The following is a 15,040-nucleotide window of genomic DNA, read 5'->3' as shown; positions in this document are numbered from 1 at the left end:
GACTCCAGGTAACAAGGCTGATCACTCTTGTGAAGGAAATGTGAGAACAGATGCTTTCCTATTACCACCTCTCAGTGCAGCCCAGAAAAATTACTCAGTCTAACCACTTTAGAAGTATTTTTGCTTTACATATAATAGCACAAAGGACAGAAAAATTTGTGGAACAAATCATTTGTTAAAACGTTCTATTCCAGAAAATGTTCAAGCTTAGGCATATGCAAAGTAGAGAGCCTAGGATAATAACCTATACCCAGCTTCAAAACTGATCAATATTCTAGTGGTACTCTTAAAGCTAAGACAGAACCCTTTACTGGAATAATCCCTAAGTGTTACACATCAAAAGCCTGCAACACAAAATGGCAATTTCTGTATTCACCCATAACCCCAAGAGACAGCTACCCTATGAAAGAAAGCGTATCAATAATAAAGAAAAATAAACAGACTTCAATTTCAATTCTAAAGGAATAGCCAACAGAATAATTATACCTGCAAGGTATTTCTACAGGTTATATGATCTAAATTTTTAATTCCCAAAAGACGCATTTCTAATTCATTTATATTTGCTAAACAAGACTCACGGTGCTGCCCAAACCCACAGAGAAAGGCTCCATGGTCACCAGTCAGCCTTATAGGACTGTGCCTTATTTTGTAACACTTCCCATTCTGACATAAGCATCTAGGGCAAACTTGAGGGAAACAAGACAGTACAGATTTATTTATGACCTACTGAAACCCACCATGTGCTGGCATTTGAAAAAGCTATAACAAAGTCTCTACTTACGGGCACTGTAACATCATCATAAAAACTCCAAGCTAAAGCCCATCTCATTGTCCGGCCTTGACAGAATTCAGTGTAGGTGACTTTAGGAACCTGAAACCAAGAAACATGTCATCTCATCAAACTGAAGTCATTCTACCAATATGTTTTTGGCTCCTGCCTCATGTTAATTATGTGTTGGTTTTTCTTTTTATCAGTTAACAAACACTACTATCCCCAGTTACGCACAGTTATCTAACAATCAATGAATAAATTATCTCTCAACAAAGTTGTGGATGTTTTCCTCTCCTAAAACATTATAGAGAATTTACAGTTCTGGCTTGAAGGTCCAAATATACAAAACACCCAAAATAACACAGCTCCTTCAGAAAACCACTGGTAAATGATTCAAATATTTTTGTTGTTGTTGTTGTTGTTATCTTTTCTTTCTTTTTTAAGGAAAGAGAGCCACCAAAGCCTGGCTAGATACAGCTATGTAGTCTCCCTTTTATCTATCGGATTTTATGGGAAAAAAATGAAATTACTTTGCAGCTGTTACAATTTTAACAAAGAAAAGGTGTGATAGGGAAAACAGGATGAGTACAATGTCAGAGAGAAACCAGAAATCAGAACCTTGGTTTCTGCCACTGACCATACATCTGACCCCCTTCTCTGAAAACTCACCTGGCTCATGCTTACTTGTGCCAAAACTTCATAAACTGGGAGAGAAGTCAGGGGGCAGTATTAATTTGCCACCTGCTTTTCAAAACAGAAGCAAGGGTCTGAACTCATGTGGATTGTACCATAAAGGAAACCACACTCGATTGAAGACCATTCTAGTTATAGCTGATCTTTGATAACTAGGCATGTGACCCAGAACAAGCCCCTTAACTTATGTAGACTTCAGTTTCTGTAATTACAAAGGAATCCGATGTGGCGTCGGTGGCAGATGGCACCAGGTTTTTTTCATTTCTGGGAGCTCTCATCCTGTTTTCCCCATCTTTTCTCTGTTATAATTGTCAAAGAAGGCCTTATAAAAATAATTTATAAAAAGCCTCTTTTAGCCCCAGAATTACAAAATTCAAAAATAAACAAACAAAAAAAAACAAATTTAGAGTTTTAAAGTATAAAAGCAAATTCTACACTCTGCCATCACAAGTAGATACACCAGAACAGCAATGATAAAGCTTTACCCCTTGTATGCGAAGTTCTTCCTTTAGAGGAGCCAAGCTGCATTTTTTCCCCAGCATACAGCTGTACCACCTAGGGGGGGAAAAAAAAAAAGCAGAAGTAAAACACTGTTTCATATGGTTACATTTTTTAATTAAGTATTTCTCAAGCGAACAAAATGAGAACAGTCGTAAAAAATTCTGAGTTAAGTTCTAAGTGACAATAACAAAAATTATACATCATGTATTTAGGAAAAAAACAAACCTAACAAATGAAAACAAGCCCAAAACAAAACAAAAAACAACAACAACAACAACAACAAAAAAACCCACTTAGCCTCTCCAAAACACCACCTATACCATTTTAACAGAAATTATAAAATCTGGCATGAACCTGTATTTTGAGATGGCTTAACCTGAAAATAATTAAAGGATATTATATTAGTGTTTCAAAAGAACATGAAGTCAATTTCTTCTATAGTAAATACAAATCTAGAAGGAGTGGGGAGAAGATGGAGTGAACTGGTTAAAAGGTAAAAGAATAGAATTTAGCCTATGAAGGATTAACTACTATGCCTTCCATCACAAGCAACTAGGAAACTTGACAAAATATATGCAACAATTGTTTTTCAGACATTGGACAACTACAGTGAAGACCTATGATCTCAGAGAGATGAGGTGAGCCCCATAATTGCCAGGGCTTACTGCCTGAAGGAAATTTTCCAAGCAGCAATGCAGGGAAAGGTCATGAAACAGATCCCAATAATCTTGCTGAATTAATGAGGGAGAGATGGATTTCAGAAGCCCACACAGTAAGAATCTGAAGGGCAAAATACAAGAAAGGAAGGAGGTGCATAGAGAATTATGGCCATCTGCAGAAGAGTTCCCTGGAATATTCTGCAGAATAATGATCTGCATGTGTGTGAGGTGGAACTCTGTGAGGCTAGGGAAAGAATTCCCAGAAAGCAGTTAGCTGAACAATTCCTAGAGTCCAGACAGAGCTGGACTAGTTTGTAGTTCTACTGGCCAAAGCAAAAAACCCTTGTTAATAAAGGGGCATCTGGTAGAGTCCTAGAAAGGATGCTGCTTTGTAATGGGGCTAGAGGCTATTCTATCTTTACTCTAATGAAGCTTAAAATTAAAAGCAAGACTCAAAAGGACCAAAGTGATTACAGATAACTTAAGTAAACATCAGAACAAAATCCAACACTCTTTAAAGGAACACAATGAAACGCAGCACCCCAAAACATAAGATTTGCAATATGTAGCATCCAACCAAAAATGACCAGACATTAAAACAGGCAGGAAAAAAAAGGGGGGGGGGGGGGAAATGACTTACAACCAGGATAAAAAAAAAAAATCAATTATTAGAAACAGATCAAGAAATGAGAGATGATGAAGTTAGCAGATGATGACATTAAAACAGCTCTTAGAGGGGCGCCTGGGTGGCGCAGTCGGTTAAGCGTCCGACTTCAGCCAGGTCACGATCTCGCGGTCTGTGAGTTCGAGCCCCGCGTCAGGCTCTGGGCTGATGGCTCGGAGCTTGGAGCCTGTTTCCGATTCTGTGTCTCCCTCTCTCTCTGCCCCTCCCCCGTTCATGCTCTGTCTCTCTCTGTCCCAAAAATAAATAAAAAAATGTTAAAAAAATAAAAAAATAAAAAAAAAAAATAAAACAGCTCTTAGAAATATGCTCCACGACAAAACATGGACATAGTACAGAGTATAAAGGAAGATATCAAAACCAACCAAACAGAACTTCTAGACATGAAAATTATGATACCTAGAATTAAAATTTCACTGGACAGGATTAACAACATATGAGATTCTACAAAAGAAAAGACCTGTGAACCTGAATACATAGCAATAGAAACTACCCAAAATAAAGCACATGGGGAAAAAAAATACACATAGCACCTATGACCTGTGGGACAGTATCAAGCAATACACATAAGTGGCATTTCAGAAAAGGGAAGAAGAGACAAAAAAATATTTGAAAAAAGGGCCAATTTTTTCCAAAATTGAAAAAAATTATAAGTCTACACACACAAAGTCCAATGAACCCCACAAAGAAGAAACATAAGGAAAATGCTATCAGGGTACCTCACAATTAAATCACTGAAAATCAGGGGAGCCTGGGTGGCTCGGTCTGTTAAGCGACGGACTTTGGCTCAGGTCATGATCTCACGGTTCATGAGTTCAAGCCCTGAGTTGGGCTCTTTGCAGACAGCTCAGAGCCTGGAGCCTGCTTTGGATTCTATGTCTCCCTCTCTCTCTCTGCCCTTTCCCTACTCACACACATACACGCTCTCTCTCCCTCTTTCTCTCAAAAGTAAATAAATATTAAAAAAATATTTAAATTACTGAAAATCAGAGATAAAGAGAAAATCTTAAAAGTACAGAGAGGCTGGAGACACTTTTGTAAAAAAAGATTTTATTTTTAAGTAATCTATCTCTTCATGCAACATGGGGTTCAAACTTACAACCCTGGGATCAAAAGCCACAGCCTTATTGACTGAGCCAGCCAGGACCCACAAGTCTTAGAACACTTTTAAAGGATTAGAATAATACAAAATATGGTCTCAGGCTGTAATAACTAATTAGACTAGAAAACAGTAAGAGAATCACAGTTTTCAGGTCGTGATCTCATGGTTCATGGGATTGAGCACTGCATCAGGCTCTGTGCTGACAGCAGAGCCTGCTTGGGATTCTCTACCCCTCCTCTCCGTCCCTCCCTGGTATATGCTCATGCACTCTCTCTCAAAGTAAATAAATGAAAAAGCTTTTAAAAAGTTTTTTCTTGAAAAAAAAAGAGAAAAGAATTCAAATATCCAAAACAATTTTTTTTGGAAAAGAACAAAACTGGAGGGCTTACACCACTTGAATTCAAGACTTAGTATAAAGCTCCGATAATCAAGACAATATGGTAATGGCATAAATATAGACATACAGATCAAGACAATGGAATATAGTCCAGAAACAGACTCACTTATATGATCAGGTGATTTTTAAAAAACTTTTTTTTTTTTTTTAAACAGTTTATTTATTTTTGCGAGACAGAGAGAGAGCAGGGGAGGGGCAGAGAGAGAAGGAGACTCAGAATCCAAAGCAAGATCCAGGCTCCGAGCTGTCAGCACAGAGCCCGATGCAGGGCTCGAACTCACAAACTGCGAGATCATGACCTGAGCTAAAGTTAGATGCTTAACTGACTGAGCCACCCAGGAGTGCCCTATGATCAGGTGATTAAACAAAGGTACCCAAGGCTTGCTCTTCAAAAAACATGGTTATAAAAATAAAAAGGCAGACCACAGACTGGGAGGAAATACTTGCAAAATACATCCTATAAAAGACTTGTATTCAATATATATAAGGAACTCCTACAACTCAGTTAAGATTAATAAACAGATAAAAATACATAGGGAGACTTCTAGTTTCTAGTCCAACATGTTAAGAAGCTGGAAGTTGCCACACTGTTTAAGTAAAAGGCTGAACCAACTAAAAAATTAACTCTTCCTATATCCATCACAGAAGCAACTATTCACAGGGGAAACCACTGACTCTAAAATTAGAGAAACCAACAGGCAAATACAAAGAATCACAACTCACCAGAACAAAAATCCCGGAGCAAAACCTCCATGGGAATCAGTGCTGAGGTAGGGAAACTGAACTGCAGCTGACAAATTGCTGGAGACTCAGCAGGGACAGGTCTGAGAGAGAAAAAACCCAGGAGGACTCTGTCATCAGGACCCCAAAACTTTTATCAATTTTACATCCAAGAGCTTGACTAGGTTCTCACAGTGAATATGGGAGAAAAATTCTCTGTGCTTCCAGCAGGGAAAAGGGAAAAGGAGTAATCCTCTGGAGCATCCTGTTCTTAATGAGGCCTGCCCTCAAGAGAAACTAGTTAACCAGATCCTAACCTGTTAAGGTATTATCAGAGCCTAACTGACATAGAGGAATGGCATCATCCAACTCCAGCCTACTCTAGCCATCCTGTCCCACCAGAGTGGAGGGGAAGAGAGTAAGGAGGGACTGAGAAGCAAGTGTGAAGTTCACAATCCAGAGGGACAGGCTCACTAAAAGACTGATCTATTCACACCATAGAATATCTCCCCTCTCTCCACACCTCACCCACCACATTACTAAAGGTCTACTTACAGCAGTTCCTTTTACGCAGTATATTATGTGTTTCTATTAAGAAAACTAACAAAACATACTAAAAGGCAAAAAACAGTTTGAAGACACAGAGCAAGCATCAGAACCACATATGGCAAGAACGTGGGAGTTATGAGACCAGGAATTTAAAACAACCATGATTAAGATACTAAGGGCTCTAATGGATAAAACAGACAGCATGTAAGAACAGATGGGCAATGTAAGCAGAAATGGAAATTCTAAGAAAATGAAAAAGAAATGCTACAAGTCAAAACCTCTGTAATGGAAAGGAAGAATGCCTTTGATGGGCTCATCAGGAGACTGGACACAGATGAAGAAAGAATCTCTGAGTGTGAGGATAGCTCAGCAAAACTGCTAAAACTGAAAAGTAAAGAGAAAAAGCACTGGGCAGGGAAACAGAATACAATATCCAGGAACTGTGGGACAACTACAAAAGGTGTAAAATATGTATAATTGGAATTCCAAAAACAAAAGACAGAAAGGCACAGAAAAATCATTTGAAACACTAATGACCGGGAATTTCCCCCAAATTAATGCCAGACATCAAACCACAGATTTGGGAAGGTAAGAGATCACTGAACAGGAAACACACACACACACACACACACACACACACACACACACACACACACAAATTTACAACTAAGGCATGAGATTTCCAAAATATGGAAAACCAAAGATAAAGAAAAAAATTCTAAAAGAAGCCAAAGGGAAAAAGCCACATTATCTACAGAGCAACAAAGAAAGAATTACATCAAACTCATCTTAGGAAACAACGCAGGGGGGCACCTGGGTGGCTCAGTCAGTTAAGCATCTGACTCCTGGTTTCAGCTCAGGTCATGATCTCACAGTTTGTGAGATGGAGCCCAGTGTGGGGCTCTCAGGTTTGTGAGATGGAGCCCTACACTGGGCTCTGCACTGACAGCACGGAGTCTGCTTGGGATTCTATCTTTCCTCTCTCTCTCTGCTTCCCCACACCAGCTCTCTCTCAAAATAAAGAAAGAAACTTAAGAAAAGAAAAAAAAGAAAAAAAAAAAAAAAAAAAGGAGCCATGCGAGAGTAGAGTGAAGTGTTTAAAATGTTGAGAGGAAAAAACCCACCAACCTAGCTAGAATTCTGTACTCTGCAACATTATCCTTCAAAAGTGAAGGTGAAATAAGACTTTCTCAGACAAACAGAAATTGAGGGAATTTATTGTCAGTTCCTTCTCTAGAGAACTTCTCTTTAACATTTGCAAGGCCTTACAAGAAGGATAATTATATCAGTCAGAAACTCAGATCTATATAAAATGAAGAACAAGGGAGAAAATAAGTGGAAGTTGAAAAAAAAAATCAAAACTTTTAAAATTCTTTTTCTAAAAATTTTTAATGTTTGTTTATTTATTTATTTATTTAGAGCAAGCACACACAAGCATGGGAGGGGCAGAGACAGGGAGGGAGAATCTCAAGCAGGGTCCACACTGTCTGCATAGAGCCCGAAGTAGGGCTTGATTCCACAAACTGTGAGATCATGACTTGAGCCAAAATCAAGAGTTAGACGCTTAACCGACTGAGCCATCCAGATACCCTAAAACTTTTAAAATTCTTAATTAAGCCAACAGGTAACAGTTTGTTAAAAATAACAATACCATGGGCACCTGGGTGGCTTAGTCAATTAAGCATCCAACTCGATTTTGGCTCAGGTCATGATCTCGTGGTTAGTGGGATCCAGCCCCGCACTGGGCTCTGCACTGACAGTGTGGAGCCTGCTTGGGATTCTCTCTCTCCCTCTCTCTCAAAATAAAGAAATAAACATTTAAAAAAATCACCAACAACATATTTAATTATGTATGCTTTGATTATGTATGAATATACATAAGTATAAATGAATGACAACAAAAACAGAAGGGACACGAAGGGAATTTTTACATTTACATCAGCTTTATTGGGATTTAACTTGTATACAGTAAAATTTTCCTATTTTATTTTTTAAATGTTTTTATTTATTTTTGAGAGACAGAGAAGCAGACTGCAAGCAGGGGAGGGGCAGAGAGAGAGGGAGACACAGAATCGGAAGCAGGCTCCAGGCTTTGAGCTGTCAGTACAGAGCCCAGTGCGGGGCTCGAACCCATGGACCAGGAGATCATGACCTGAGCTGAAGTCAGCCACCTAACTGACTGAGCCACCTAGGTGCCCCTATTTTATTTTTTTCTTAAGTAGGTTTCACGCCCAGTGCAGAGCCCAATGTGGGGCTTCAACTCATGACCCTGAGAGCAAGACCTGAGCTGAGATCAAGAGTTGGGACACTTGACTGAGCCACCCAGGCACCCCCCCCCCCCTTTTTTCTGTGTGCTAGATTATTTTTTTTATTATTTTTTTTAAATTTACATCCAAATTAGCATATAGTGCAACAATGATTTCAGGAGTAGATTCCTTAGTGCCCCTTACCCATTTAGCCCATCTCCCCTCCCACACCCCCTCCAGTAAGCCTCTGTTTGTTTTCCATATTTAAGTCTCTTCTGTTTCATCCCTCTCCCTGTTTTTATATTATTTTTGTTTCCCTTCACTTATGTTCATCTGTTTTTGTCTCTTAAAATCCTCATATGAGAGACGTCATATGATTTGTCTTTCTCTAATTTCACTTAGCATAATACCCTCCAATTCCATCCACGTAGTTGCAAATAGCAAGATTTCATTCTTTTTTTTTTTTTTTTAATTTTTTTTTAACGTTTATTTATTTTTGAGACAGAGAGAGACAGAGCATGAATGGGGGAGGGTCAGAGAGAGGGAGACACAGAATTGAAACAGGCTCCGGGCTCTGAGCTGTCAGCACAGGGGCCCGATGCGGGGCTCGAACTCACAGACCGCGAGATCGTGACCTGAGCCGAAGTCGGCGCTCAACCGACTGAGCCACCCAGGCGCCCCAAGATTTCATTCTTTTTGATTGCCAAGTAATACTCCATTGTGTATGTGTATATCTATCTATCTATCTATATCTATATAGATATATACACACACACACACACACACACACCACATCTTTATCCATTCATCCATCGATGGGCATTTGGGCTCTTTCCATACTCTGGCTATTGTTGATAGTGCTGCTATAAACACTGGGGTGCATATGTCCCTTCAAAACAGCACACCTGTATCCCTTGGATAAATACCTAGTAGTGTAATTGCTGAGTCTAGGATAGTTCTATTATTAATTTTTTGAGGGACCTCCAAACTGTTTTCCAGAGTGGCTGCACCAGCTTGCATTCCCACAGGCACGCCTTTTTTTAAATCTAATTTTAAGTATGTAGTTCAGTGAATTTTGACAAATGCGTACAATACCACCATCACAATCAAGATATAGAACATTTAGGGGCACCTGGGTGGCTCAGTCAGTTGAGCGTCTGACTTCAGCTCAGGTCTCGATCTCGCAGTTTGTGAGTTCAAGCCCCGTGTCAGGCTCTGTGCTGACAGCTCAGAGCTTGGAGCCTGCTTCAAATTCTGTGTCTCCTTCTCTCTCCGCCCCACCCCTGCTTGTGCTCTGTCTCTGTCTTTCAAAAATGAATAAACATAAAATTTTTTTTAAAAAAAGATATAGAACATTTACAGCACCCTAAAAAGTTTCCTTGTGCCCCTTCGCAGTCTTTTCCCATCCTACCCCAGTGACCTCTGGTCATTCTGTCTTAATAATTTTGCCTCTTTAGACTTTGATATAAATGCAGGCACAGAATGTTTTTGTATCCGGCTTTATATCGTAAATACAGTGGCCATTTCATATGGTTCCAACTTAATACATTAAATAATATAAATGAAAATCTTAATGTTTACAGAAGTATGAGAAATACCATTATACTGCTCTAGAAATAGTATGCACTACTATTTTGTTTTCATTGTTTGTGGGCTCAACAACAGGTGACTGCCCCTATTTTGTTTAGTCAATCATTTTCTCCTTTGAAAATACAAAGAAATAATTGTTTTACCTAAACCATTTTAAACAAACCTGGGTAAATTTACTTAGAGCACAATCAATTTCATTTGGTGGTTTTAAAATGTTTAGGACAAAAACAATATGCTCCCTTTAAGAAGACAGTATATAAATGGAGAAATCATTAACCAGGAATTAAAAGCCTTTGGTATTTTAGGAACAAGATACAAAAAAAGAAATCAAGAGCAATTAGTGCTCAAATAGTAACAGTATAAAATAGGTGAAGACCTTTCCTTTAAGATTACCATTCCTGAACAGATTAGATCAGAGTCACCAGAAACCAAGAAACAGTCCAGAACAGAGACAAATCAAAGATATTCTAAATTTCCTCAGGAGATGAAGGGAAGCAAATATTTAGATAAGTAAGGCTTGTTATGGTTAAATATGTCATCGGTAGTTAACATACACTTGGCAGAGTGCATATTTCTTTTAACCCTGCTGTAAACTGAACACTAGACTTGTGAATCTAAGATTTAATCTCATCAGTATACTTAACTGTTTCCTGAAACACTTCTATTTCTTATAGGACAAAGTTATATAGCATGTATTAAAAAAAAATTCTGAGCTGACTTCACTTTAAGAAATGCCTACGCATTAGATCCTAGCTACTCTCACAAACATCTTGTGACAACTAATCAAAATGCAAGTAGAAAAAAGATGAACAAAAGGAAGATCTAGCTACCCAGGAGACTTTGAACCCATTATACTATTTTAATGATGCAAGTAACACTGTACTCATTACAACATTTAGTAATTCCTCTGAGATAGCAGCTTCAAGAAAAAGTATTCTGAAATAATTTCAAACATACAGAAGAGTTGCAAAATTAGTACAAATGATTCCAGTATACTCTTCACCCAGATTCATCAATCAACATTTTCTCCATTTGCTTGTTCGGTATGTGTGTTTTGTTTTGTTTTCAATATTTGAGTGTTAGCTACAGTCATCATCATGCCCCTTTAACTCTTAATATTTTGGCATGCACATTTTAAAAACAAGGACCTTCTCCTTCATAACTACAGAACAATTATCAAATTGAGAAAATTTAACACTCATACAATACTATTATCTGGAATACAGCCCATTTTCAAATTTCACCAATTATCCCAATAATGTCCTTCATGGCAATTTTCTCCCCTGATGCAAGATCTAAGATCCTGCATTTCATTTACGTGTCAAGTCTCTTTAGTCTCCTTCAATCTGCAACAGTTCCTCAGCCCTTTTTTTGTTTGTTTTTGTAACTTTCATGACCTTTCTATTTCTGAAGAAATGTTTTACAAAACCCCTCCAATCGGTTTGTCTGGAGTTTCCTCAGAGTTAGGTTCAAGTTATACACGCTGGGCATGAAGAGCACAGGGTGCTGTAGTGTCCTGGGTGCAGCACATCAGAAGGTGATTACCTGCTTAAGGCGGGGTCCCCCAGGCTTCTCTACTGTAATGTTACCGTAATTTCTTTGTGATTGTAAGTCATCTGTGGGGAGATACTCTGAAATTGTTAACATCCTGTCCCTCCTCGAATTTTCCATTGTTGATTTTCCATGAATCAATTATTATAATAATGATGACAAAATGGTGATTTTTCTCACTTTATTGCTCCTTCTGCATGTACTAGTTGGGATACTGTGACAAAGAACTTTTCCTCTATCCCCTTTATGTATTTCATCTGCTTATTTTATTTAATAGGTTAAAATCAATTATTATCATTATTTATTTTGAAATCGTATTGTCTCAGATTTGGCTTGGGCTAGCTCTTGTATGCTTCTGACAGGTCATTTTTTGAACACTTCCTTACTTTTTGATACCATAAAATATTCCAGGCTCTTCTTAAACTTATACTTACCTAGCAGTGGAATCACCCATTTCTCCAAGGCGCCTGGTTCTTTTTATTTATGTTTTTTGTTAAAAACATTTTTTTAATGTTTATTTACTTTTGAGAGAGGAGAGAGAGGAGAGGAGAGAGAGAGAGAGAGAGAGAGAGAGAGAGAGAGAGCAAGCATGAATGGGGAGGGGCAGAGAGAGAGGGAGACACAGAATCTAAGGCAGGGGCTCCAGGCCCTGAACTGTCAACACACAGCCTGACGCAGGGCTTGAACTCACAAATCATGAGATCATGACCTGAGCTGAAGTCAGATGCTTAACCAACTGAACCACCCAGGTGCCCCTACTGGTTCTTTTTAGTGGGGACTGGTTATTTTAAAACTTTTTAAAACACCAAACCTTAAACTAAAGCGTAATACAGAAAAACAGACACAAGCAGAAGTTTGGCATGTAAAGTGGACATGAGCATAGTCTAAAAATTTCCCTAGTTGTGGAACCTAACATTTCGCTGCCTATATTGAATTACCAGAATAAATGCCCCTCGACATGCAGAACAGCCCTAATGTCCACCTGATCTCAAAATTTATCATTTAAACTACCGCACATTACAAATCTACATGACTAAGAATAAACTTTTATCTTCCGTTCTTCTTAAAAAGTAGCTTTAATGATTCACATACATTTTTACAAGTACAAGAAATACTGCAATAAGATTCTCCAAGGTAGTGGGACCAAGGCTTTTCATTCTTTGGTATTCCTTTTTATAACTGCCTGATGTACTAAAAATACATGCTTGTTGATTTTAACAACTCTCTACTTCGACTATTGAAAGTAGCACTAACCAGTGACTACCTACTATAGGTAGATATGCTATGAAAGCTGATACAGCTAGCTTGTCACGGCATGAACCACTGGATTCAACCTTTTCTCCCTAAGACCTTAGAGTAGTCACCAATCAATGAGGCTCTGCCCCCTTAAAACTTGAAAGAGAATGTAACAACGCATGTATGCATGATACCTAAACTAAGGTTATGAGAAGCACATAATCTAATTCATTAAAAAAAAAGTAGCCCCTTATCTTTCAGGCTGCTTAATTCTCTACCTACCTTAGCAGGAAGTAAAAAATCAAAATACCAGTACCTACTTCCTGTGGAGCTCAAAACTAAGACATACATTTTAGGTTTTTAACTGAGAAAATCGTCTTCTACTGGAGAACAGGCTGGTATATTATCTGATCCCCAATACATCCCTACCTTCTGTATCTGTGTAGTGAGTTGGTACACTGGAGCAAGGGGTACATTTCTTTCTAATGACACCCAAGAAACCCTTTTACTCATCGGCAACACTATGATGGGTCCCAATCAAAGATGAAATCAGAGGGGCGCCTGGGTGGCTCAGTCGGTTGAGCGTCCGACTTCGGCTCAGGTCATGATCTCGCTATCCGTGAGTTCAAGCCCCGTGTCAAGCTCTGTGCTGACAGCTCGGAGCCTGGAGCCTGCTTCGGATTCTGTGTCTTCCTCTCTCTCTGACCCTCCCCCATTCATGCTCTGTCTCTCTCTGTCTCAAAAATAAACAAACATTAAAAAAAATAAAAAAAAAAAAAAAAAAAAAAAACAAAGATGAAATCAGAGGTCAAAGATAGCCACCCACGTTACAGATTCATTAGCTGTATCTGTGGAGGTTCAGTAACAAATGAGAAGTGGTATGTTCTTTGTAACACTGAAAAAAAGAATATAGTGCCCAATAATAAGGAATTAGTTAATTGTGGACTGTTTTCAAGCTATTTAAAATTACTGCTATGCACATACCATTAGCCACAAAGAAACACAGGAATGAAAAAAAAATCAAGAGCAGAAAACAAAATTAGTGGTATTTATGATTATAACCACGGGAATAAAAAAAGGGGGAACTGGTAGGAAATGCACCCAAAATAAGCTAATAGTTGCGTCAAAGTGCTGAGATCAATGTTTTCTCCATTTGCTAATTTTCTGTGTGATTATATTGTTTAAGAGATAAAATCACAAATAATAGGAACATCTAACATTTAGATAGCACTTCAGTCTACATGTATATTCATATGTAATTTCTCTTCATTCTCTGAACAGCTATAGGAGGTATTATCTCCAAAGTTGGGAGTCTTTCAGCTGAAGAATTAACTAAAGGCTCAGGGATAAAATCTACAATTGTACCCTGCAATTATTATTTATAGTACCCCATAACTATACTAGCATCTACTTTACCAAAAAAAAAAAAAAAAAAAAAGAAGGGGGAGGGGCTTTTTATTAAAATAACGTAACAAAGTTATTTGTAACATTTTCTTTCAACATAGTGGACCAGTATGTAAATCTACTGAACTCCTAGAACAGTCGGTCGAGTTAAAATGATCCTATTTAATATTCTTTATATCAAATATGTGTTCATTTAATTCTATGACCACCCTATGAGATCTAAAGTAGCTATTATTATCCCATTTACCAATAAAAAACCAAGTTTATGTTTGGTGATTAAGAATGTGATTAAAGAATCACATTCAAAAGGCACAGGGGTGCCTGGGTGGCTCAAGTGGTTGGGCATCTGACTCTTGATTAGAGCTCAGGTCATGGTCTCACAGTTTCATGGGTTCGGGCACTGCGTCGGACTCTGTGCTGTAGCATGGAGGCTGCTTGAGATTCTCTCCCCCTCTCTCTGCCTGTCCCCACCTCACATTCTTTCTCTCTCAAAACAAATAAATAAACTTAAAAAAAAAAAAAGGCACAGATTATTCAATTTGTTGCCCATCACCAAATATACGGACTATATATACAAACCCAGGAAGTATCCACCATCTGGCAGGGAGTAGGGAACAGAAAGGAAAAAGCATGAAGAGGAAAAGTGGTGAAACCAGTATTAAGTTGGAACTTTGTGAGATACAGATCTCTGATTCCTGAAAAATCATAAAATAATTGCCATAAAAGGAATGAACTACAGACCTAATAAGCAATGAATTACAAGACTGAAATTCAGGTCATAAGGAGTCTGATCAAGTGAAACTGATTATAAATAGATCTGTAAATATATCTACTGATCTATTTAGAAGGCTGGGTGAGTCTCTAAAAAAGACAGTGTTCTTTTTTTAAATTTTCTTTTTAACGTTTCATTTATTTTTGAGAGACAGAACAAGTGGGAG

General features: G+C 38.2%; 1 protein-coding gene across 2 annotated transcripts in view; it reads right to left on the bottom strand.

The window, feature by feature from the left end:
* METTL16 (methyltransferase 16, N6-methyladenosine) overlaps positions 1-15,040 on the bottom strand; it is an 81,461-nt gene that overhangs the window by 20,595 nt on the left and 45,826 nt on the right. For both annotated transcript variants that reach the window (XM_019429654.2, XM_019429655.2), the window contains exons 7-8: positions 1,951-2,020; positions 782-871 (exon numbers count right to left, since the gene is read on the bottom strand). In XM_019429654.2, coding sequence (XP_019285199.1) covers positions 782-871; positions 1,951-2,020 — 160 coding nt within the window. The remainder of the gene's footprint in view (positions 1-781; positions 872-1,950; positions 2,021-15,040) is intronic.

This window comes from Panthera pardus, unplaced genomic scaffold (genome assembly GCF_024362965.1).
Source record: "Panthera pardus isolate Hobbes unplaced genomic scaffold, ASM2436296v1 HiC_scaffold_3, whole genome shotgun sequence".
NCBI lineage: Eukaryota > Metazoa > Chordata > Mammalia > Carnivora > Felidae > Panthera > Panthera pardus.
Note: the sequence above shows the minus strand (reverse complement) of the source record. Positions and strands in the feature narration are given on the sequence as shown.